At 45.6% G+C, this 26,498-nt stretch overlaps 1 protein-coding gene, 1 long non-coding RNA gene and 1 pseudogene across 2 annotated transcripts in view; 1 reads left to right on the top strand and 2 right to left on the bottom strand.

The window, feature by feature from the left end:
• The window catches only part of LOC125944659 (uncharacterized), a 71,304-nt gene extending 58,671 nt beyond the window's left edge, over positions 1–12,633 (bottom strand). Inside the window, exon 1 of the long non-coding RNA XR_007466333.1 lies at positions 12,519–12,633. This is a non-coding gene — a long non-coding RNA (uncharacterized LOC125944659). The remainder of the gene's footprint in view (positions 1–12,518) is intronic.
• Positions 1–19,537, top strand: part of LOC119449534 (uncharacterized) — a 224,527-nt gene extending 204,990 nt beyond the window's left edge. Inside the window, exons 3-4 of the mRNA XM_037712719.2 lie at positions 15,917–15,976; positions 16,773–19,537. Of these exons, the coding sequence (XP_037568647.1) occupies positions 15,917–15,976; positions 16,773–17,212 (500 nt within the window). The 3' untranslated portion in view covers positions 17,213–19,537. The remainder of the gene's footprint in view (positions 1–15,916; positions 15,977–16,772) is intronic.
• LOC119451144 (U2 spliceosomal RNA) lies at positions 11,246–11,424 on the bottom strand (annotated as a pseudogene).
• Positions 19,538–26,498: the final 6,961 nt, after the last annotated feature.

The following is a 26,498-nucleotide window of genomic DNA, read 5'->3' as shown; positions in this document are numbered from 1 at the left end:
CGGCCAAGTCGTCTTTTCTTCCAGTTCTTTATTCCTGGGTTTCCCTTATTATTCGCGCTGCTGATTGTCACCATTTGTAAGTTCTCCCGTCGGCGTCGTGGCTGGTGAATTTTTACAACACTTCCTAGAGCGCTCAATCAGCTGTCCAAAACGTTGGGCATGCAAGATTTATGAGTATGAACGCCTAAATATTGAAGTAGTGGCTGAACATCCAACGTCCAACACATTGGACAAGTTGTCCAAGGCTGGGACTCGGGAGGTTGCATTTCGCCAGCTGACGCAAGACTGCTTCGCATTACGGGCGAAACTGCAATTTTTTACTGGTAATTTATCGGAAATGATGAAAGCGAAAGTCAATTCAGTCATGCATGCAAGATAGAGTCGAAAGCAATGAGAAAGGGCAGGAAGGCCAACCAGAACAGGAAATCCAGTTTTCTTCCCTTCTTGAAAACGGCAGAGGAAGAGATAAAAAGAAAGCAATGAAGCAGAGAGACACTGCATGCGCACGCCTTCACACAGCTGTCTACACAAGTTGGTCAGTACTAAACCACTGTCAGTACTAAAGCGTTTGTGCAAGCTTTATTCACCCCCTGGTGCGACAACTTGAGATGTCTGCGTTCAAAAACGGTCCGTTCTGAAAGTGGTCAATCGTGAACATGAGCCAGTACAGTTGCGATTAATCGTTTCTTTTTTGCGCCATAAAAATAAAAGAATGAACCTCGCGAAGAAACCGACAACGCACTAGCAGGTCAAGAAACAGAATTCTCGAATTTTTTTTCTACAGACAATAAGAAGATATGCGTAAGCTTTGCTTTATGACTCTGACTTTATGACTTAACGAGCCAGCAGTTATTTCCCCCGCAAGCGCTTTGCAGTCCCTCGTGCGTCTCATTAAGTCTTTGGGCCATCTCATATTTAACGAAGAAAGTTTCAGGCTTAAAGAAAAGAATGGGGAGAGGAGAGTCGATTAAATTTGCTACCACGTGAGCGTGGACTGAAACTACGACCCCTCGTGAGTATTGAAACGTTGATATTTAACCCTGTTATCTGTTTTTCAGAGAACCCCGCTGCTCGCACGATGACGTAACCGCGCTGCGGTTTCATGTGCACCGTCCGAGCTCAATTTACGCCCTTGCGCACGTGTCTAAGTTGAAGGGCGTTTTATCTTCGGCGACACAAAGTCGCTCCTACGAAAGATATGTTTAGCAACCGCTGCCGAGCCGGGAGGAACCTTTCGGTTTAGCGTCAGGGATATATACAGCAAGCTGCCTGGTCTGACATTTTTCCTTGACGTGTATATAGCAAGAGCGAGGCCTCTTTATTGGAAAGTGGACTGGTTTGCCGGCATACTCGTATATCCACCTACATGCTGATGAACAGTGAAAAGTTGAAAGCGGCAACGAGCTGAAATTAATTTGCTTTATGCTTCAGTGTTTCAAGGAGAGGGGCAGAATAAATGCGTTGGATGGATTGAATGCCTGACCCCGGTGTATGGTTCCGGCGGCAGCGTAGCGAATACAATGAGGGTCACTTTGCTTGAGCTGCAAATAAGACCGAATGGGACGTTATATATATATAAAATGAATAGAGAGAAAACAAGAGGTGAAAGACAGAGAGGTCATCCAGATTAAATGTCCAGTTGGCTACCCTGAATAGGTTACTGCTCATGTGTAACGGGACGATGGCAAAGGAAAACACAAATAAAATCAGGAAGAAAAAGGAAGAGGAGAGTAATGAGGGCACGGGCCATACTATGAGACATAAAATATAACACGCATATAATGCAGCTGGAAGGACATGGATGGAAGAAATTTAAAACAAAAATAGAGGATTTCACCATCTTTACTTCAATGTACGTTATTTTTTTTTCTTTAGATCAAGCAGAATGTCTAAAATTGCATGTGGCAGACGGCGCAATTCTAGTCATTGAGCTGGATCACTCAAAGAGGCGGACATTACTCACACAAACAGATTGAAACACGTTATTGACTAATTAACAAAAAATGACTTAATAAACTGTTTAATGTATTACTTTGCGCGACATATTGCACTTTACAAATTGCATCCGGCGAGCTTGCAAGGCGTATCGACTCGGAACGAATTCTAAGGATCGCTATCGTTTTGAGATATGCACGTTGCGGTAAAGATGTACTATTGTTCCACTCGCTTTTCTAACAAGCCGTCACTTTATGCACAAAAGCCACTGTTCACGCCTTGCGAACTCACCCACTGCAATTCGTAGAGGGCAACGTGTGCCTTAAAGTAATCAATTGGAAAGCTAATTAGTATTTTTGTTAAATTATACAATAATGCATTTTGATTTCCGGTGCAAGTAATGTCTTTCTCTTTGAGTGCACAGGCGATTAAAAAAATTATGTATGGTCTAAAAAAACCGGGAGATGGCCCTAGTGCTGAACACAATATTTATTTAGCATAAGTGTGTTTTCAAGGTGCTTTAGATGAAAAAAAAAAAACACGTTTTAAGATATTCTCGGCGAGAGAGCCTGAGTTTTTAAAGCAGGAGTGTTGCATATAGAGGCATGAAAATGAGATGTGGAGCGCTTGGCGGACGCAGATTTTTATTGTTTACATGGTGTTAGCACATTTCCAGATTTTTGTTCGAAAGAGGAACCAAACCGTTTTTTTCCTTGCTTTCTTTCTGCGTGTCCGTTTTGAAGTTACTTAACTGCGCTAACCAGAACCATGGTCAAGTCAATTAATTATCCGGGTACCATGCTTTGTCTTAAAAATAAGCTTTAATTCGGGGCCCATTCCAATTTCCATGTTCAAATACGCGTAAAACAACGAAATGGTTTCATTAGACTACCGCTAAACTGATTCGAATTAAGTTAAATGCGCTTCAGAGAGAACGCTAATTTCTACTGCCCGCTGGAAGCACAATGTTGGTTTAGGGCCTGAACTTTGGTATAGAAATTTTGAACATTTGGTAAACTTAAATAAATTGAAACGTGAAGAAATTGAAACCCGAAGCTGTCATCCCCTTAGCTCTGCACCAAAAGAAGTTATCACAATTCTGGAAATTGTATCTCTTAGACCATAAAAAGTGCACAGATATAACATATTGGCTAACAGGTAGCTAGCTTACATGATACTGCATTGTTTACGTGAATATCGCAAAAGTATTCGCAAATTTTATAAAGGTCGCAGCGGTGCATAACATGTCGTATATAACGGTCCAAGATACTGCTCTTAAGCTACTTGCGGAACTTAATCTTGGACAGTTAAAGAAGCTTACTACCAAAGCAGAATCTGAGTTTCTGGAAGTGTTCTTTACGTGCGAAACACACATGCCGAACTGCCCGTTAAGGGTTATTGTATCCGAAAAGACTTCGTGGCAGTTGCATGTCGGGCGGTTTTTCCAAGGCCATCTAAAGAAGCTACCGGTGAATGACCCCTACCGAGTGAGAAGCTCCGATTAATTTAGGATTGAACTAAGGGGACTTTGTGTTGCAAATGGGAACGGCGTCAGCGGGTTTACTGTCGATGTGGAAGATCTGTTTTATTCACTTCCCTGTGATGGTTTGCTGGTTGATGTACATGAAATAACCAATGAAACAAGTGAACTAGAATTTCGAAACTCAGTAGGTATAAACGTTGACACTTTCATAACGCTCTTATAATTTCATCTTCAGTCAACAGCCATTAATCACAACGGAAACATTTATATCCAACGTACCGGTATTTGTATGGGATCTTTCATTTCACCCATACTTAGCGATATATTTTTATCTAGCATTGGCAAACGGATTTGCGCCGCTTTAGTTGACTTCCCAGTTAGTCACATTTACCGCTACGTGGACGACTGCTTGGTTCTTCTAAAGCAGCGACCAGACTTTTGCTTTAAAGAAAAAGTGAAAAATATTCTGAGAAATTTTAGTATGCGCGGTGGGGGACTAAAGTTCACTTTTGAAATGCCAAATAATAATAGCATTCAATTCTTGGATATTATTATTTCATTTGCATCAAATCAACATGTTTGCTGGGCTTATCAGCCCAAGCCAAAGAAAGGCTTGCTTCCCGATGACAATACCCATTCAAAACTCGTGAAAATGGGAAAGCCGCAATGAACAAGTCCTGTGAGAACCAAATGACAAATATCATATTACAGCTGTGTGGGAAACACTCCTGCAAAAAATAAAGCACTCAGGAAGAACAATCGAAAAGCAGGTAAAAAGAAGAGAGCCCTTCTCACGTAATACCATATGTCCACAAGTTATCCCATAATCTTAAGAAGGTGGCCAACAGGCAGCAAATCTACCTAGTGTTTTCCGCTCCCTGCAAACTCTCGAAACTGCAATGCTATCAAAAATTGAAAACGCCAGCAATGCACCACCAATCACGATAAAAAAAATCACCAAGCGCACCTCTGACGTCGTTTACCAGATACCCTTAAAATGCGAACGAGTGTATACAGGACAAACCGAGCAATGTTTTAATGATAGAGCTAGGCCGGTATTTTGTAGCGATGCCTTTCCGGTAATAAGGCCTTTTCGCGCTTATCGCGCTTTGTCAGTGGTCAGAGCGACGGTCCGCTCGCGTTGTCAACGGGATCAGCCGGCCGTGAGCGGTGGATGATAAGACTAGTATAGAATAAGTCATAAGGCATCGCTACAAAATCGCGGCCCTAGGCAGCATAAAAATCTAAAAACCAGGTACGGTAGCCATTTAGCTGCACATCGCAATAACTGCACATTGTTCGGTGACCTAAGGTTGCTGAAGCATGCAAGGAGCAAAAAAGAAACAGAATTAAACTTACTACACCACCAAAGCAGGAGATAAATGTGTAAGCGCCGCGTCACTCAGTTAAACAAAACTTCAGGTAAATTTTCTAGATAAGCACCTCTACTTGTAGGAGGTACGCATGCCTTTCAACCTCCTTTTTTTGTGCTTTATTGGCATGTTATATAAAGCTGGTTGTTCCTTCAATCAAATTTCCAATTGGCAGTACAGCGTTCGTCCTGTTGCATTTGTTTTACTTGCGTTGTAGTGCACGTAAAAACTCCAGGTGGTCAAAATTAATCCAGAGCCCTCCACTACGGCGTGCCTCATAATCAGAACTGGTTTTGGCACCTAAGACCCCAGAAAGAAGAAGATTCTCGTCCTCGTCTTCTTCGCGCCTCTTCAAGTTATACTCAAGTGTTGCTGGTGTCGTAACGCAAAGTAAGAAAATGTTGCTTATAAAAAAATACACGAGAGTGCCACGGCGCTTCTTGTGGATGCAGCCACGGTGATCGCAGGAACGGAGTGAGCAAGTGTATCGTGACGTCATGACACGTCATCTACCTTCTGGGTACCGAAACTGAGGCATGTTCCTAAAATCTTCTTCTTTCTGGAGTTTTACGTGCCAAAACCAGTTCTGATTATGAGGCACGCCGTAGTGGAGGGCTCCGGACTAATTTTGACCACCTGGGGTTCTTTAACGTGGGCTACAATGCAAGCACACGGGCGTTTTTGCATTTCGCCGCCATCGAAATGCGGCCGCCGCGGCCGGGATTCGATCCCGCTACCTCGTGTTCAGCAGCGCAACGCCTTAGCTGGTTCTCAGAATCAAGCGGGCTCTAATACTTGGCAATGTTTATTTTGTAAGGTAGAGGGTTTAGGCGCTCATGTAACACAAGAAAGGGCCAAAGTCCAAAATGTCATGCTAGCGTTACTTGAAGCTACGGCAGTGGCTAACACCCCCCCCCCTTGTGTACTTAAGTAAATGGGTATCTGTGTGTGTACTAAACTAAGCCCCGGGATTGCGGGTTATGTAGGTGTGGTGAAAGGGCTTTGCTAGCGGAGCTCTTCGAAACAAAGCCCTGTTGAAGCAGACACACTGGGACGCACAGAGTAACGCGATAACGGTTCCCTAACCTGAGGACCTGAGTCAAGCGCGTCAGAACTTCTAAGACGTAAGGATTGTCCTGCTTTCCCCGCATTTCATGTGCCTTGGAAACCCACATTTCCAATATGACACGTACCGTCGTCTGGAGAAAATTTCGCCTTGGTGCCGACAAGACGACAGATGGGCCGTGGGACCCGTCGAAGCGCACGTAAAGCCCCCAGCTAGGTCTCACTAAAACCGTGCAATGCTGTGGAAGCTACAAGACCTGTTTGAGGCAGTCGCTACATCACGTATATTGAGCAGAAGAAAGTAGTTCGTCACGGACTGTTTCTTGAACTGCGACAGCTGACGCGCAGAAGGAGTAGAATTATTACACATGGTAGACAGGACATAAAGCAGTGCTGACCATCAACGTAGTTTGCCGAGTTTACTCTCATTGTATACAGTTCAAAGCACGCTCGCTAGAGCCCGCATTAAATTGTTTTAATTTCTACAACATACATTCTGCCGCATCGTCTCTTTGTCAATGTTCGTGTCCTCTGGCGGCGCCGCCACGAATGCACGCGATAAAATAAATAAATAAGTAAATAAAATGTCGATAAGTATTTCTCAAGCCTCTCATGGCGTCTACTGGCGCACTTTTACACGCTAAGAATTTTAATAGCATTCTAGAAGCAAAGAAGAAAAAAAAAAACTAACATGCGCGGCAGTTTAGTGATTTTGTGTTTAGAACACTCGATCATCCCAAAATATTGCAATAGCTTCATCTCGGCCACGCGACAAACTACGAAATCCGGCTGTGAGCGCAGCATAACGCAGTCTCGTGTTGCACGATACGCTGCGCTTTCGCTTCTCAATGGCCGAAGCGACATGTATATTTCACGGCGTTGTACGGTACTTATAGTGAGACGCAGCAAGGCTCCTTTATCTCTTTGCAGGCTGCTTTTACCTCCACGTATATGCCACCTCGTGTCGCGTCCATCAGGAGTGAAAATATGTCTCTGCGACGTGGTTTCTCGCCCAGTTTCTCCCAGGCGCCTCCTCCCACGTGCACTCTCAACGAACGAGGCCGAAGTCGGCCCCAGCAAAGCCCGGCGCACACCGTGTGTCCCATTAGCCCTTATATGGGAATCCACTTACTCACTTGCGCTGTCGTGCGGACCGTTCCGACTCAATGCGACAGAGTAGGCGTAAGCTCGTCCTGCTCGAAATCTGGTTGGTCTCGCGCGTCTGATGCAAGAATGAAACGTTAAGGAGAGGCCTTCTCGTGCCAGCCTCTTCCGCTTTCTGTATTTATTTTTAGCACGCTTTCTTATTCGTGAGTACTTCCCCGGGTTAGCTTAACGGGCCCGTTTTACTTTTACAGTGACGATACTCGCGTTTCTTGGACTTGATTTGGCGCATCCCCTTCGATATTAGCTAAGAGGATATCTGGAATGCCTTCACGCTTTTATTTCACTTTCAATTTTATCCCTCAGCCTCTGCTTGTACAAAATGGTTCGCACATGGAGGGACACGATTTTGCTATCGCGCAGAAATTTCCCGGATTTTATTGCCGCTGCAGGTTGCTTCCTTGAGAAATGGCGTACTCGTAGTCAGGTTTGCATGTTTAAGTGTTTCTAACTTTATTCAAGTGACGCACACAAAGTTTCCAAAATTCAATGCTTCACAGTGATGGCTTACCTAATAACTGTGCAGTTAGTAGTATTCTCATCACAATTACATCAAATTAAAAACGACTTCTTTTCAACATAACACAAAACAAGTGATTTTTTACCTTATGGTAAAGGTAAGCATTTGCCTGTGCGTGTAGAGAAGAAACATAACCATTACGGAAAAAAAAGGAATATCTGTGCAGTTATCGACATCAGAGATGTGTTGTTTGAAACAAATATTAGCAGAGGCCCTAAACTATGTATATCCACTTTTAAATTGCACCTTAATCTGTATGCTTTATTCGCAAATTGTTTTCTGCTTAAAATATTACCACTCTTATTGACTCTCATTGTTCAAACTTTGCAAGCGTTTGTACGCAAAATTCGATCAGAAGACGCAGTGCTGACGCATTCGCGATGTGTGGCCAGAGCGAGTAGAGTATCGAAAATTCCAGTTCACCAATTGCGTTTTAGTTACAATACCTTCATCTGGGTGAGTTGGTTCAACAGCGCAAAGTGCAAACACAAAAAGGTACACATACGACAGACCATCACCATCCTCTGCGCTGTTGAAACGACAATTGAGAACCTGTCTCGTGTTCGTGACCACTAGAGGCGCCGGTTTTTCACGTCCAGAAAGTTCACCCATTCTAAATTGCAATGCGTAAACTTGAAGAATATAAGTTATTTAAAACAACATTCAGGGACGCAGGCGTTTATAACTGCATTCGCTAAACACCAGCGTCACTGGTCAAAACTACGGCGAAGAGATGCGCGGCAGTCACTGCGGTATAGTATCGAGCGGGCGCACCCTTCGAATTCTGACCTTGGCATTGATCTTCTGACCTTTCTGCCTTTTCCACGCCGCGCGCAATGGGAAAGAAGGCAGGGGCATAATTATACGTAACAGCGCCTCACGTGCGGCCTTTATAGGCATCGAGCTTTACTACTGCACTGCCCGTACACTTGCTTCACCCGTCGGGTCAGCAACGTCACGCTCTGTCGCACTACACACGTAAGAGTGCGCCTGCCCTTTGCATTTACATCAATAAGCAGCCAAAAATAGCGGTTACCACGGAAGAGCCTTGCGAGAGGTGATTGAACAGTGAAGATCGTGAAACAACGTTCACGACTGGTACGCAGTGTTCTGTCGATGTGACGAAACTGATGCAGTTCCGGCTGCAAAGTATAGTCAAATCCCTTTCAGCCTCACGGCGAAGGCATTGTAAATACGTGAATGCCGTGCGCGCTGCAAGTATACTTATACCAGGGTGCGGAAACTCCCTATGCCTCCCTCAATTGGGACGCTAGGTTGCATGCCGATACGCGGCGGCAGCGCCGCTTTCACCACTGGCGGCTGCCGGGTATCCAACTGGAAATAATTCACCAACAAAACAATGCCTTTATGACGTCAGTGATTAGACCAGAAGGGATAAGGCGCTCAGCCGGGAGGAGGAGGGTTGCCGCGGAAGCCCTCCTTTCCCACTTCGCATGCAAGCGGGATGTGTTGGTGCTCTCCTGCGGCGACATTGGCCAAATCTCGGAGCAGAACCAGCTAAAGTGTGCCGCATTTACGAAGTGTTTTATTGCGATAGCAATTATATGGACACTCAAAAGCAGATTTGTGCCGTCGGCGTCGCCGTCGCCGTAGCCGTCGCCGTCGCCGTCGCCGTGAGGTTCCGTATGACGTCAATGGAAATGAAATCATCGCCGCGTGCCGAACGCTGTATGTGCGAGTGAAAGGGCGCAAGGGGCGCGCGCTTTCACGGGGAGTGAACGCACGGCGGAGAACAAACGCGCGTTCTGCGCCGTGCTCGCTTAAGAGCTGCAGAAGTAGGCGTCTCTTTCATCCTTTACAATCACCATATATGTAGAGCAAACGCGTCTTCTTCCGACACGGGAGAGGCCGTGGTGGAGGGGGGGGGGGGGGAGGGGGAGGAAAGGGAGGCGACGTTTAGCTGCGGCACCAAGTGCCTATTTATATCAGGCTCCGGCAACAGTCACCAACGCCGCAAGCATTTTGAGCGAACGCGGGCAAAACGCCGACGGCGTCGACAGCAGTTCTGCGTGTTGCCGGTGCTGCTGCATGTCCAAGTTTATACAGCTGATAAAGCTAATATCATTACTCCGTATAGCTCTCAACAAATTGTGCTATCGCAATTGATGCTTCGCCTTTCAGGTGAAACTGCGACAACTTTTATAAATGCGAAGCATTTCTTGGCGAACATTTGCTACGTGACAGTATCTATCTATCTATCTATCTATCTATCTATCTATCTATCTATCTATCTATCTATCTATCTATCTATCTATCTATCTATCTATCTATCTATCTATCTATCTATCTATCTAGCCACCTACGTCTTTGCGCTCTCATGGTCGTTTCGTTAACTTGGTAGGTACCAAAATTGGCATAGTATGACAGGAGTGTATGACGAACATAAATGATATGTCATGACATGAATGTCATGGCATGCGTGTCATGTAGGTCATGACAATAACCCAGCGAAAGAGAATAACCCTCAAAAACCACTGAAATGGCTTCGGACGTGGGTACTAAGAGAAGGAAACACTAAAGGATGCTGGTAGAAGTCATAGTCATCAGCATAACTCAACAAAAATGACAATGACTCAGCGCAAAAAGATTAACGGTCAAAAACCACTGGAATGGGTTCGGACGTTGGCACTAAGTGAAGGAAACACTAAAGGAAGATGTTAGATGTCATAATGATGACCATGACTCAGCAAAAATGGCTAGGCTCAGCGAAAAAACATTAACGCTCAAAAGCCACTGAAATAGGTTCTGACGTTGGTACTAAGTGAAGGAAACACTAAAGGACGATGGTAGAAGTCATAGTCATGACCATTACTGCAAAAAATGACAATGACTCAGCGAAAAAGATTAACACTCAAGAACCACTGAAATAGGTTCGGACGTGGGCACTAAGTGAAGCGAAAGGCTAAAGGTGACGGTCGAAGTCATAGTCAAGAGCATGACTAAGGCTTTTGCCTTAAGGTCTCTTCGGTGTAGCTAAAGGGACTCCTGAGGACTCATGACATGAATGTCATGACATGTGTGTCATGTAGGTCATAAAAGAGCCGCCTACGTCTTGGTGCTCTCATGGTCGTTTCGTTAACTTGGTAGGCTCCCCACACACGGCTTCGCATAACATCGATTCCCAAAGGGCGTGGGATCTGCCGGTTTTTTTTTTTTACTGCAGCGTTTACCTTGCAAGGTTCTCTTAATTCTTTAAAGCACTGGGACATCTTCGTATACACCAGCGCGAAGCAACTATAATGAGAAATATTTATATAGCAAGCCGTCGTTACCACCAATTGTTAAAATGTTACATTCCATCATTTCGTGAAAGTAGTCGATTTGGAATTCCTTAATTGTGGTTAAGTTTAGGGCTACTGTTGAACTAGTCCACATATAGTGGGGGCTAGCATAAAGAAAATAACTTCCTGGCACCATCATTCGTTAATTCTGTTCGTGTGCGCTGTAGTGCACGTTAAAGAACTCCAGGTGGTCAAAATCATTCCGGAGCCCTCCACTACGGCGTGCCTCATAATCAGAACTGGTTTTGGCACGTAAAACCCCAGAAAGAAGAAGAATTCTGTTCGTGTGTTGTGAAGTGGATCAACCTGGGGTGGCCGATTTCTCAGTCAGCTAAAACTCAACACAAGTAAATGTTGAACGCTTTACAGCGAAGCTGCATATGGTTAGTTTCCAGCGGATCAATGTCCGTAGACCAAAAATCCCGAAGATAGTGCAATACCGGACCGAACCGCGGCGGAGGTGGAGCATTCAAGCACTCCGCCAACTTGTAAAATAAGTTTAACATCTTGGGTCCAAATACAACCCGTATCAGATATTACGCTGATAAGAACAGATACTACACTTCGACCCGCGTCGGCCATGTCCACGTTAGCATCATACATGTGTACGCCATCCGCGTATTCAAACTAATGTCTACCAATCTGAGTGTCTTCTGTCTCCTAACGTCATGCTCTACGTAGGCTCCTTTGCTCAGTTCTGCTCTGACCGTGAAATGGGCACAGGCCGCGTGTTCTACGGTATGAAAAAGAACAGCGTGCCTACCAAGAACGACGGCGTGAACAGAAAAGGGAATGGGCGCAGGTGGCGGTAGACGGAGACCACGGTGTAAGATATATAAGAGTATATATCTTACACCGTGACGGAGACCACCGACAATGAGCGGGCCGTGGACGCCTAGCGTAAGCGTGATACCCGTCAGGACCACGAGGCGGAAAGAAATGCGAACCATCCATACGGCCCCGATCCCGCAAACTTGGAACGTTTCACAGGAGCAACGATCAATTAGCACATACACAGCTTGGCTGGTCATCCACCTTCACAAAGTGGAATGGCACTGAATTTTTGTTTTGTTTTTATTCAAAGATTTATACGGGAAAAAGACTGACCACCATGCAATGCTAAAGTGTCAGTCTGTAGAAGCAATTTTAATTCACAACTGAAATTTGTAGATAATTAGCGAACGTAGATTAAAGAAGATACAAATCAATCCGAAAATTATTGACCTTCACGAGGTGGTCACACGGAACTTGGCTCTGTCACTTCTGTTATGACGGTGCACATATTGGTATCTTATAGAAGGTTGTGTGCAATTCTTGTATTTCGCTGACAGTATTTGAAGTAAAGTAGGGGTGCATCAAAACGCCACAAGAAATTACGTATTTACGTGTCTCGTTTTGCCGTTGGTCTTGAAATATGATAAAGCGCCACGGCTGTGTCTTTTGTTAACATTAGCCTTGGCTGTACATGTCGACAAAGAGTGAAAATGCATAGCCCAACAAACACGTGTTCAAGCCCTTCATTAGAAGTATTTCACTGGCAACAGATGGGCTGCCGTCATGACAAATGAGTCGAGCGATACTGCTCTTATGTCAGTCCACTCAGGCTTGCACAGAACTGGTTTATTCATGCAAAATGAAGACCTGCTCAGAAAATAGAGTGAAGTACTTGTGCTTACCTGCTGTCATTAGGAAAACGTGCAGAACTGGAAATCCTGGTGTTAGAACGCCACAGAGCCGCACAAGACATGCGATGCCCCGATTTAGCCATCTTCGTCTGACGCTTGGTTGACCTGGTTTCCGGTGTCTTCCGTTCCCTGCACGCCTGATCACGCTTATCTGTCTTATCTTTTCCATCTTCATACTTGGCACGGCAACCGAAGCAGATGACTGAGCGCCATCCGACTTGTGATATCACTGTGCGAGTGACCAGGTTGAGCGGAGGCAAGCTCGACGGACGCGCCAAGTCAACCACTTTCTGCGCTTCGCCCGATTCAAAATTCACAAAAAAGAGAAATAAAAAAATAACTAAACAGACAAAAGAGTTGTTTGCCGTTCACTCAAATTTCTTTATATCTAAAAATTTGTGAACGAGAAGAAGTGCGAACATCCCCATCTACTTTACTTCGTTCCACCAGATCTTAGGATGTCCGGGAACTGCTAGGCGCGCGCACGTTCATTGAAACCTAAACTAGCACTCCTCATCCGGGGGTTGCTTATACTGCAAGCTACCGAGGAAGCATACTTGTGTTCATTAAAAGCAAGAAAAGCCCAAAATCTTTTCATTTCACCCTCTATTTTTTCGTGCTTCGCGTGCGTTTGCCGGTCTACATAGCTACATAGCTCTAAATAGCTCTTAAGCTTCGCTTACATGAACTCGAAGTGGGCGGGGGTCGAGCGAGAAGTCGATCTGACCTGCGTCGAGATCCGGGCGCGTTTACACTCATCTTGCCAAGTGGGTTGGGCCAGTCATCTCAGCCCGGTGGGTTGACCGAACCCGCCTGGACGCTCGCTTGGACCGAGCTGCTATATCGTTTACCTGAATCCTACTATCGGATTCCAGCTTGACAAGCCGATTCGACCTGACTTTATCGGGTTCATGAAAACATGGTTTTATTAAGCTTTTCAGTCCTTGGTTAAGTGTTTTTGTTCTTTCCTTTGCAATGCATATTAAAGCTTGCCGTTTCATCCAGAGCCTCTAAATTGTACCTGTTACTGATTTTGCGACAGTCACTACTGCTGCGAAATATCATTACTAAAAGATGTGACTACGTGATAAAGCCATAGTTGTCATCCTTTATGCTCAATTTAAAACAGTTAAATATATTTAAAACAATATCCCCAGGGAGTGCGTTCATCGGCGCGGGGCCTATAGCACAATAATGCTTTCAGAGCTCTGCGTGTGAATCACCTAAATAAATAGTTCTTAGCAGCGCATGGTGAATAATTTGAGACCTCTCAGCCTTGGACAGAAGATAAAGAAGGTCATAGCAGTGAAAGATGGTTTACTACCCGCGTGCCACATGGTACTTACATTAGAACATAACCATAAGAAATTGCCCTTGACGTCACCGTTGCAGTCGCTGCGCAACCGAGCGAAATATTTTCTTCATCTGCGGTTTCCCGCATGTGACAGAGATAGATGCGGAGTAAATTATTTCTGTTTAGGTTGTCGCGCAGGTGGAACAAGATGCCTTTACGTGGGCCCAACGGCGCGTATTTTCGGTATAATTGAGACAAAGCGACTTGATGAGTGTTCTTTTTTTTTGCTTCACCTGGCAGTCGTAAGAGCAATCATCGGGCAGCGATGACCTTCTAAGACCTACGCTTTAATGCTCGCTACGAGTGGGATAAAGAGCTTTTTCCTGAGTGACGCCAGCTGTTTAAAGGGGCACGAAGTCATTTAAAGATAGGCCTTGCCTTGGCCGGAAGCTTCGCAAGCCGCAAGAGGCTCAAAAAATGAAACACTCGTAGCGACGCAACGATGGAAGTTTCCGTACTAGCTCTTCGTGACGTCGCATATTTTATTAGCATTTGCCGGGCACTTATGAACTGTTTTGGTAAGCAACGATTACGCTACAGTTTGGAAGGAACCAGAGGCGCAACCCAACGACTTTTGAGAATAATTACCGCATAAAACGGCTCAAACTTGACGTCACACAGGCACACTGGCACCACGACTTGGGCGCGAAATTAAACATGCAAAACTTGCGCATTCATTTTCTTACACTATAGCAACTAACATTAGGTTGCCAAATAAATTCAAACCGAGTCTTGATACAATACTTTACCCATCAAAACTGGTCGTTTGGCGTTGCTCTGTTACTTGTTTTGTGTCCTGAAAAGGTTCCCGGTAACTTGGAGCTTGCTGTATAACCCAAAAGTGCCGGTGTGCGGGGCGGGGTCACATAGTTCGAAGTCACTCCACAAGCGAACTATGGATATTTTTACCTAGCCGCTGCGTTGTGTATATGTAAATGGTTGCCTTCTTTTTATCTATCCTCTCTGCTATCCTATCCAGATCGCTGCCATTTTACTATCGTCCCATTCGTTTATCCTTTGTCCGTGTTGTGTGCGCCTGCCTATTTGTAGGATGAATTCTTACCAACTTGACCACCTTTCTGTCCTCGTATCCTACGCAGTTCTTGAGAGTAAAGTGGGCCTTGATGTTGCGTACTCTGTTTGTATATGAAAAAGCCCCTTTAGCATTCTTAAGAGGAAGGTTTAGCTCTAGGCCAACTCCGTCTTCCCCATTCCAATACACGTGAAACGCAGAAATGCTTCAATTGGCCCATCACTGAACCAATAAAAAAAATTAAGCACAATGTTTACAAAAACAAATATGCAAATTCTTTAAGCTTCATCTCTTAGAGCATTTGAAGCAGACAGAGATTACACATGAGCGTACAGCTTAAATAAGATTGTTATAATGTTAGCAAAAGCTTTGCAAACGTCCTATTCACAAATTAAAAGTATATTTTAGAGTGGTGACTTGAGACGCCTGAGTAGATGCAGTTTACAGAACTGCGTGTTTTTTTTTCTTTTTGTTGCGGAGTTACACAATTGGTGCTTGGTGCTTGTTACCTTTTTTTTTTCTTCTATTTTGCAATTTTCTAAAATTCTTGCTTTACAACTTGATGGTGTAAACGACAAATGTGCTTCGTACATTCAGTAGATCTTAATTATCTTTTAAATGCAAGAAAAAATGGGGAAAAAAGAAAGAAAGTGATGGAGATGAGCGCAGTGAATGCAAAGAAAAATTATTTCTTAATTCGCATGCATTTTTAGGACAGATGACGATGTAAATCTTCCTCTTGACATCTATCTGTCTCCCTCATTTTGATGCGGCTCCTTTTTGCAGCGATATTCACTTCGCTAGTGTCAGCTTAGGGGACTTATTCCGCCGCAAATATCCGACATTCGCTTCCGCTTTCCGCACCCTTAATGGGATGTCTCAAACTTGCATGTGCGTTTCAGTCTCTTCAGGTAAATTGAATTTTTTTTCCCCGCAAACATACGTTGTTCAAATATGTGTTCGACTTACGACGCATTTTCTTTTTCTCGTTCTTCCTTTTAGTGGTGGTGACTGTTCTGCTGGCAATGTTCTCTGTTCTGCCCCTGCTGATGATGATCATAGGTGAGAAAGATTACGTTCATGTGTTGGGATCGAAGTGCTCTGTATAATTATTTAGTTCGGCAGGTTTTTAAAAGAGATAAACGATTATCTATATACAGTGATTTTAAAGATAAAGTATCAAGTAAGGCATGTCGCAGAGCATTTTATTGATTGATTGATTGATTGATTGATTGTTCATTTGAAATATTGGCAACAATTACAGTAGGTCGTTGGCTTCTTCAAAACCTTAAATTGGTAAGTGAATGAAGGATTATGAGAGCTGACTGGAAACATTTCAGCTATTTACCAGTTATCCAAACGCGAGGCAATCACTCGCAGTTGAAAGAAATGCAGACACACACAGAAAAAAAGACATATATCGCATTCTACATAGCCTGACGCATAGACTGTAGCAAGCACTGTTCATAAACATTTCACAAACACTTCACAGGTAGTCACTTTAAACAAGAAAGTAAAGAGGAAAGAAATTGAGTTGACGCAAAATTTTGCAATAGCGCAGGAAAAGCAGATCAAACGTTGCTGCCTTGAATTCGGAGCTCAGTGCTGTCTTGTCGAAAAGGAAAAGTTGCTTCCTGAATTATAGCTTTTCTAACAGCACACGCGCAGTAGTTATAAACGAAGATCAGTGGCAAACTTTCCCGCGCCTTTTGAACTGCCCAGTGCTTTGGCAAGCTTGAGCGCGACAGAGCGAAAATTTCATAGATAGGACCCGCGTACAAGTGCTAACGTATCGAATATACGAGAGATGTGCCTTAAAGCAGCGTGCCTCTCTTCCGGTTGTGCTACCTCCGCGCAGGTGTTCAGTACCTGCAGGAATGCCCTAAGGAACCCAACATCCCGCTGTACCTGCTGATCGGCGGCGCGTTCGGCCTCATCAAGGTGGGCACGCTGCTCTACCACCAGATGCGGCGGCGGCGCTACGAGCGCCTCGACGACGCTTTGGCCGACGGCGACATCGACGAGCTGTGGTCCTCCACTTCGACCAAGGTCACCGAGTACGCGCTCACCATCTTCCTGCTGGTCTGGTTTGGCATGGGCAACTACTGGGTGCTCCACATCTACCGACCCCGATACGAGCCACTGCTGCGAGAGCCCAACAACTACTGCGACAAGACCGTGTACACGTTCGCGCTCATACACCTGCTCGTATGCTACGGCGTCATCGGCCTCTGGGTCATTGAGGTGATCTGCCTCGCGCTGTGCGTCAGGGTGTTCGGACTGTGGTGCAAGAAGTGAACGACGACACCCGTCGCTCCCACCGCTTAGCGGACATATTCGCTCGACGTGCCTCTCTCCCCGACTCGCTCATGTGATGCTTGAAACAGACTGTGTCACCACGCACATTAGCTGTGAGCTTGTACGAAGCTTCTTGAAAACAGCTTTTGACTCAGTGGCGCAAACTGGAGACGCAATGTATCGTGCAGTATGCAGTGTGACAGCGAGTGTCTGAATGATAAACATTGTACTCCGACACGTCGTGATCAAGCTTAGTTGCGAGGCGTCAGCGCACCAACTTGGCCCTACGTTGAAGTGCGGATGACGACTACTGATTCGGTTACTGCAGCACCAGTGCACGTTTGTTGGGAAGATTGCATGATCGGCAAGAAGTTTATGTGTTTAACCGAAAGGTCAACTGTTACCGTTACCAAAACGCGAGTGTTTCAATTTTTGTCCTTACTGTTCCTCTGTGTGTGTTTTTTTTTTTTTTTTTTTTTTGCATTGACCATGTTCCCGTGCGTCGCGACGTTATGAGCTTCTGGACGGAATATAGTAGCTACGTACTCGTCAGCAGTCAACGCCTTGCGTGATAGAGGACCCCTATTGGCAGGGTCAAGTGATTGAGCCAGCCCTCATAAGAGTGACCCTTCTCGATTATTGAAATGGACTGCCTTTCTTTTACAGATGTATGCTAGTCTCCGTATTGTAGATCTAGTAGGGATCCAACTTAAACAGAATCATTAATAAGGCAGTAGAACTAGCTTCCCTCTTTGGGGACTCCTTTTCAATCTTGGTCTCAGCGTCGTTGCGCTATAGTCAAATATCAGATATAACTTGATCAAGACTTAAGCGATGAAACTAGCTTGCTGTCGCAATGTGCCTCTTCTCTGCTTGGTGAAAATAAGTGCAGGTGCCCTCGTCACAGCTACTCGAGCTATGCTTAGAATACGAGGCACGGCTTTAAAATACCCGCCTAACAGTGTGACAACGCGGGTTGTAGTACAGTGTAGACTGACGTGCCTCTCGTTTTGACAGGGTCATCTGTGTCGTAGTAAACAAGAAGCTCGTCGGTTCACGGCTGCGGAGATTACTACGATGAAGAGCACACTGGGGATGCGAGTAACCTCGTTCTGTACTGTGCCTCCCAAAAGACTCGTCGCTGTCCAACCAGCGCTTAAAGCTCGGATAGTCTTGGGGATCTGATGTTTCTACGAGCAGCGCCCACAGCGCTGTGCTGGTATAGCTGCAAGATGTCTTACGCAAAACTGATGATTACATTCATGGCCTCTGATACCGTGCGTGCCACTGCAGGCACACCGACGTGTTCCTCTATCTCGGAGGTCACAAGATTTCCCCGCCGCTGGTGCGTTTTCAAATCACGTGGCGGAGCAAACTGCGAAATGCGCGAGGTAGTAGAAGAAATAAAGGTCGATCTCACTAAAGATCAACCACCTCTGTCGGAAATGACCACAAGTTAAACTATAAAAACAGCAGATCGCATGCTACAGGGTGTTTTTGACCATTCATTACGGTGCGTAACCTATATGTATAAGATGTTTACAGTATTGATGCCATAACTCCCCCATCAAAGAGGGCTTCCTTTGGGGGCTCCAAACTGAGGCACCGAAGCGCAGTCCTTAAGCATAGAGAGCACTGTGTTTCGTTCGAATATTTCTTATTCGCTTCAGCACCGCGTCGCATCAAGCTCGTTCGAGATTTCGAAGAAAGACTGCTTCGAACAAGTAGGGTTCAGAGATCAAAGAGGCTCCACGTGTTTGGAGTTTGTTGATCGTCTAAAGAGGGCAGGTGCTGATTCAAGGGTCTTCTCCGTGTTTGATGGGTCCCGTATAAAGCTGCTGTACATCTATACAATAGCCCAGAATTCGCTCCTGTGTCACCAAACAGACCCATACGCGGTTGGGACAGTTAAACGTTGCCCTGCTTCCCCAAGGACGTGGAACGTTCTGAGTGCACATAAATATTGCTCACTGCTCCCTGTTTGCCTGCCTTAATATACGAGCAACGCGAGGTCTGCACTCTTGGCTTTCCTCTGCAGTCAGCCAGTCACATATATACACACATGTTCAAACACAAGACACGCAAATGTATCTGACCATGTAGCACTGTCTACGCATTTCCTATGCTGTTTATTACGCAGGCTCGTGTCGGCGAGTCCTGAACACATGTGCGTGTTGGCTGTGTCCCGTGTATTCTCGTACCTTCTCTGTTTGCATCTAATCGCAGACGTTGCTGGACACGCAAGACAAGGCGCCGCGCTGTAATCGCGGCGATGATCTTCATGTTGGAAACCTTGATATCCAGCTATTAAAGGGTGAATCTACCTGGAAATGTTGTGTCATTGTGTTCTTGATTTATACAGTTAATCTTACTAAAAAGCCATGAAGCGTTGCAGATGGTACGGCTAACAGCTTCCAACCAACATGAGACCACAAAAGTGTGATGCAGTATGGAGTACGTGGTATACGTGTATAAACGTCCGCAGCCTGTATACCGTCGAAATCAATGCGTGGAGACCATATAATTTGCAAGGCATCAAGAATTCGAACATGACAGATGTTTACGGAAAGATGGTAGCTTGAAGTTGTTAACAGTGGTCGCTGGAGCCACCGTTTCGACAAGTGGACTGGTCGTCGTCAGGACAGCCTTGACTCCACTTAGTCGAAACATTGGCTACAGCCTTTGACAGCCCTATGCTTGTTCATCATTTCAAGTATCCCTCTTCTTGTGAGCCTCTTTCATGGTAAAACTTCTGTACTGTGCGCGGTGGAAACCGCTTTCTTATTGTTGCTGAACAGATGCAAGTGCAGCGTATGGTCACAACATGCCACTAGGAGTAACACGATACTTCCCTGAACCCCAGTGCCGTAGTAATATCAAACTCGCACACTAGCAGCCTCACAGCATACGCTCGGCGCACCTCGTAGCGTGTAAGAGTGCTATCTGCATAGCCTTAGCACCAAAATGTGGACGCCGTTTGAGATAAAAAAAAAGACAGGAAGGGCCTAGGTCAATATAACGCCATAGAGACCAAATACCATTCCTAATCCCGAAAAATTAGAACTTTCTCCTTTATTTTTGGCTATGACGAGCACTGTTGCACAAAAAAGCAATAAAATTTGTTTGCTGAAATATATACACAACTGAGGACTCGGAGAAGCGCTACAATACATGTATGGGTTTTAAGTTTACAACCTTCCTCTACCGCATCCCCTGTGTAGGGTAGCAAACCGGATTTTCGTTCAGGTTCACATCTCTGCCTTTCCTTTCTTTCATCTCTCTCTCACTCTCTTTCCCACGTTCAAGGCAGAACTTAAAGGTATCTATATCCTAAGAGTTTGATTAACTCAGAACCTGAAAAATTATGCGTTATGATTTGTAGGTTGGAAAATTACGGCAACTTGTCGTGTCTGGGAAGGAAGTCGGTATGGGTACCATGTACGTTGCACTATCCAGGCATGCGACCCTCTCCAGTGTGAAAGCGGTCTTCTTTTTGTCTTTATGTGGCGATCTAGTGCTTTGTTAGGTATCTTCATAGAAGCGCCAGATCTTGGTTTGATATTTATGGCTTCATTGCGTACTATTCACGGTGACAACCTACGAATTCAGTACAAGCTGCGCCTATGAAATCACACTGCAACTGCGTTTTATGCTTCGGCGCACCAAAACATAATTCCCGAGAGACGTCAGTATTGAAAAAAGTTTGGTTACGCTGTGATGTCGCCTAAATGATCGAATGTAATTGACTGCCGCATCCGTGCAAATTATGTTCAAGTTGGAGATTGCATTTGCCGTTGCAATCTTAGGTTGCCACCAACTACAGCCCAGTGCCCAAGCTGAAGCTCCTAGTTGTTCCAGCGGCAATCAGAAAGGGCGCACAGTAGACGCGCGACGAAAAGAGATGTTGCCGCGTCAAGAAGCAGGAATCGGCCTTCGTCCAAGCTACCATGGTGGATCGGTGCTGTCTTCACCATTTACTCCTTCGACTGTCCGAAGCTGTCTACGTGAAAACGAAAACACGAACGCTTGTTTTCGACCGAGACTCGGTCTATACGGCGAGACGCTCCGTGGTGGCGCCAGCGAGCTGACGCCGATAACGATGAAGTGCACAAGCGGAGCGAGCGCGTGTGCGTGCCCTTGAGGATAACAATGTAGTTGGTTCCTTCCTGCTTTTTGAGTTGGAAACATCCCTTTTCATCAAACACGTAAACATGGCTGAATGAAGGCCGGCTGCTCGTCGGTAAGAACTCTTAGGCTTTACGCCGCATGTAGTAATCGTCACTCCGGATGAGTCACAGAGGAAGCAAGACGACAAGCGACGCAGCCTTGCGTATAACCTTCCTTCGTGTGGCTCTTGTTCTTAGTCATATATGTATATAGTCACACATGAATAAGAAAAAACACATGTGGACGGACCTGAATAAGATTTAGCTGGAGGCCCGACATACGAAACCCAACAAAATAATCTCATTATAGGCATCCATTAAGTTAATCCAAATAAAAATTCCATGAATTTAAAACAAAAACTCAATCTCAGTGACTGCTGGAACAAAGGCTTTGATTCCGGCCGTGAAAATTTTCGTTAAGGACGCTGAATACATGGCAATTGTGTAAACTAGCTCTATATTTTTGTTATCTCACAGTTACAGTGTACTAGAACTCACAGTATACGTGAAATTGCTTTACTTTGTTGACGCGAGTTCTGCTGAAGTCTCGCTCGAAAACCATTGACATGCGCTCGAGCGATGCATAATATGCCAGTTGCCAGTTCTAGAGCTCTAAAGCTGGTGGTGGCATTTTTGTATCCCTCAGTTTTGGATCAATGTTTATTTTTATAATTTCTACGGTACCTATCACTTCCTTTTAATAGTCGGTACCATGAAATGTTTTATTTTGGCTGCTGCGATTATTACTCAAATAATTTTCAGGGCAACCCTGAATGACAGCATTTCTAGGTTTCACACACATCTCAAAATGGAAGAAGAACGCTGAAGGTTCCCCCAAGCGCGAACCACACAATCGCACCGCCAGCCACCCTAAATTGGCTATGTTCACTGGAAACATTTGCACAGCCCGATTATGTGGTTGGGAATTTTATTCTAGCCATGCTGGACGCCATGGTTTTCTATCTGTAGCACAAGGAGCACAATATCATAATGGCTAAATGTCTAGTCTCGTTAAAACACTACAGCCCAGAGGGCGGAGAGCAAGAAATATCGTAACGTTAGCCTAATTGTTATAGTAGACGACAAATTAAAATACCGATGCTAATACGTCAAAACTAAAATGGTGACAACGCGTGCAGGGTACTGCTTCGCAGTTGTCACGTCCGCACAATACCGCGACCACTTGGACTTCCAACGGCGGCGGCACGCATTATGCATGTCCTCCTAGCGAATGTCCGTAGGGAAAACTATATAACAGCTACGGCCGAAGCAGCTGCCACAAACTTCAGCCGAATGCACCAGGGCCCATGCACGAGTCAGCCCTGTGTTCAGGTTTGCCGTTACTAAGTATCAGCTCAGATGATAGCACCCATGTATATACACATGAGCAGTCATGCGTAAGCTTGCTTTCTGCGGTTCCTGTTCGTATAGTCCTTTGTATAGTCACATGTTAACTAGTCACATATCAACTCACGTACAGCCACATATCAACTCCGGCGTCCGCGTACAATTGACGCGAAGTTCAGTAGTCCGCTGAAAGCGAAGCGCTGTATCAAAAGGCCACGGAGCACTGGGACGCGGTGGCCATGGGACTCCGTCCGCGGCATCCGAAGGCGTGCTTGAAGGCGTCCATCTGAAGCAGCGGGAAGTTGACGCGCTCCTCCGGCGGCAGCTCGAAGCGCGTGTCGAACGCACGCGCCTGGTAGGCGTCATCGCTGCGCTCGCAATTGTCGAGTGCGTAATACAGGAAAAAGAGTTGGTCGGAGCTCAGGTCCGGAAGCTGCGCGAACCGGAAGTCCGATCGCCACACCCGCTTCACGGTCAGGAGTTCCTGAAGGGCAGACAGTACGCAGGCAAAACGGTAAGTGGTGCTCACTGGTCATTCCTGTTGTGCCGTAGAAGACGCGAAAGCAAAGTGCGTAACGGAGCATTACAAATATGAGGCACATGTCGCGGAAGCTTTCCATAGTCGACAGCAGTGCCAGAAACACAACCTAGTGAGCGGTAGAAGGGAAATGGGAGCGGCGCGATGCACATTCGCCGTGAAACCACATGACTCTATGGTGAAAGCTGGGATCAGTTTCCCACGAGACGAGAGCGCCCGAGACCAGGAAACATCGTAGTGCGTGCGCATGCGCTGGGTGACGGTCATGTTCGCGGTCGAGATCAGAACCGTGAACATGGCTGAGCTTGAGCTCGGTAGATATCGGTGTGCAATGCTCAAACGAGCGATAAAGCATGGGTATAGTTGTGATTTGGACTGTCATCTCAGTTTCTTCGCATCTCTCGGGGCCAGCGTCGGGAATGCTGGGGCGATAAATGAACATGTTCTAGCACCCTCTGACCTGTGAGAGGTGCCCATAGCAACGAGTATTCATTCGTCATCATCGTTATGGTCAGAATTAAAGGGACATTAAAGAGAACACGAAGTTGAGCTGCATTAGTAACTTATCCTTATGCAATACCAAGAAAGTCACTGTTACCATGGAGACAGGCTCGAATGAGGCCAGGAAAGACGCAAAATGTAAAGACGAGCGACCCCTTCAAGTTCCCGAAAGAACTTTCCGTGACATCATGCATCTTAGTGGGTCTGTGAGGACATGGTTAATTCTTAATCCGTAAAGACGGACTACGTTGTATTCTGAAGGAGCCAAAGTGTGACCTTAGCGCAGTTTAGACACAATCGCCCAGTTACAATGTAATACATTCAAATTCGCGACGTCACACTGAAGTATACCGGCGCTTGGGTTTAGGCATGTAATCCAAGCAAGAAAAGGAAATAGAAGCTCGGTCTTCATTTTATCTTCTCGCAATCAACCTTTTACCGCAAAATGAACAAAAAAAGAAAAAAAAAAACCGCCCAAGCACTCCGTACAGATGGTTAACCAGTGAAGCTGAAACGTGCGGCCCGGGTGTTTAGCAGTGGGTTAATCCCGACGCTGCACTGAAGCGTTTCTCAATTATTGGTTACATGTTTGTGTTTCTAGTGGAACGCAAGCGCCAATGGCGGGCGGATGTTGCTAACCACGACGCCGAGCTAACTCGTGATATCGAACGCATGCGACAACGGCGAGCCGAGGAGTAGGTGTTGCGGGCAGAGCAGCGTCAACGTGGCAATGGCGGGAACGCGTTCGCCGTGGCCAACGTCCGCTTTCAGCGGGAGTTTCTCGAGCGGCACTTTGGCTTCGGCTGCGACGAAACGTCCACGTTGAAATCGCGAAGTGGAACGCAAGCGCAAATGGCGGGCGGATGCTGCTAGCCACGACGCCGAGCTAACTCGAGATATCGAACGCATGCGACAACGGCGAGCCGAGGAGTAGGCGTTGCGGGCAGAGCAGCAATGACGTCGCTAACGGCGCTGCCAATGGCGCGCGCGCTTGGGTGCGACGTAGAGAACAACGTAACTGACGGCGCAGCCAATGGAGACCTTTATCCAAACATGTGGCGAACGGTTTTTCGTTTCACCTAGCCATATACAGCTTTCGCTGTAATATAAGAGTTTTCAAAGCGCACTTTATCAGTTTAAACTGAGATAGTATTTCTCTGTAGTGTCCCTTTAGCATCCATGATGATCACCGCGCGCAAAAACTATCGCATTAGGAAAGCACCAAACAGTGGTTCTCGTGTTTTCTTAATGCTGTATTCATTCCGGTGCGCACTGATCTATTCGCCGTATTCACAATATTTCTTGCAGTCATTATTGTCATCAACAGCCGCAGTGAAAGCAGTGCGAGACCCCTGGAGGAAAAGCACCTCGCAAGAGCCATCACGTGTGTTCGTTTTCGTAATTCAGGCAGGAGGTGTACGCATTACATTGGCTAATATTTTTACACTAATTTTCCGTCGCTTCCGGATTTGCTTAGCTTCCTCTGGCAGCAATTATTCTACACTGATAGACCATCGGTTATCACTATAGCTCAATAGGCGGGAGAGGAGACGATATGCCCGCTTAACGACAGATAACACCATTTAATGATTCCATACCTCTTGTGTCCCAGTGGCACAGACACATTCTGGAGGATAGGCCAAGAATTGGCACAAGCCCAGTGGCATGCCCAGTGGTAGAAGGAAGGTTTTGGCCATATATAAGAAGTCAGAAAATTAAGCAGTTGAAAATCGTGCGCTATTACATTACGACGGCCACGGCCAATATATATTTACAGGTTTTATGTAGGGTTATATTGTTTGATTAAGTAGAACAGATATGCGTTCACTGGCACTATAATATATTGGTTAAAATTTCATCATATATTAAATATACAGCATCCGCTAGCATATGCCTAAAATGTCCAAGAGCAGAAGAGTCCAAATCATGAAAACCATTAATGAATGGGGGTAGGGTAAGCATAGAAAGGTTCGCTGTATGAGTACAGCTATGTTCTACGAGCTACGTGAAACCCTCTATGCGTAATACAAGTCTTGAATTTCGGCACCGCAAGTTTGTTTATGCTGTTAGGTTCAGGCACGAAAATATTTAAGTGGATATATATTTTTGTAGGTTATTGGGGAAGAAGGGGGGGAGAGGAGTTTTATAAGAGTGATTTTACTAGTGCTATAACGAACTCTATAATATAATTTCATGACTACAAAGCTGCACGTGTGTTTTGCATTGCCCCACGTTTCCTAAATTCTTCGTGTCTTAAAAATTACATTATGGGGTTTTACGTGCCAAAACCACGATCTGATTATGAGGCACGCCGTAGTGGGGGACTCCGGAAATTTGGACCACCTGGGGTTCTTTAAGGTGCACCTAGATCTAAGTACACGGGTGTTTTCGCATTTTGCCCCCATCGAAATGCGGCCGCCGTGGCCGGGATTCGATCCCGCGACTTCGTGCTCAGCAGCCCAATACCATAGCCACTGAGCAACCACGGCAGGTATTCTTCGCATCTTGTGTCCCTAAAACGAGCGCCTATATACACCAACGATTTGCAAACAACCCTTGTGCATGCAATTACCGCCCTATTATCCTATTATTATAAACAGGTTCGCATTATATGCTCGATTTTGCGTATGCCACGCCTTTCTTTAAGTTTGTTGACGCAGCTATGCGCAACGATACATGTTAACATCGAACTAGGCCATGTTAAAGGGGACAGGGATGGCTTACCTGAAAGGCC

The sequence above is a fragment of the Dermacentor silvarum genome, chromosome 4, assembly GCF_013339745.2.
Source record: "Dermacentor silvarum isolate Dsil-2018 chromosome 4, BIME_Dsil_1.4, whole genome shotgun sequence".
NCBI lineage: Eukaryota > Metazoa > Arthropoda > Arachnida > Ixodida > Ixodidae > Dermacentor > Dermacentor silvarum.
Note: the sequence above shows the minus strand (reverse complement) of the source record. Positions and strands in the feature narration are given on the sequence as shown.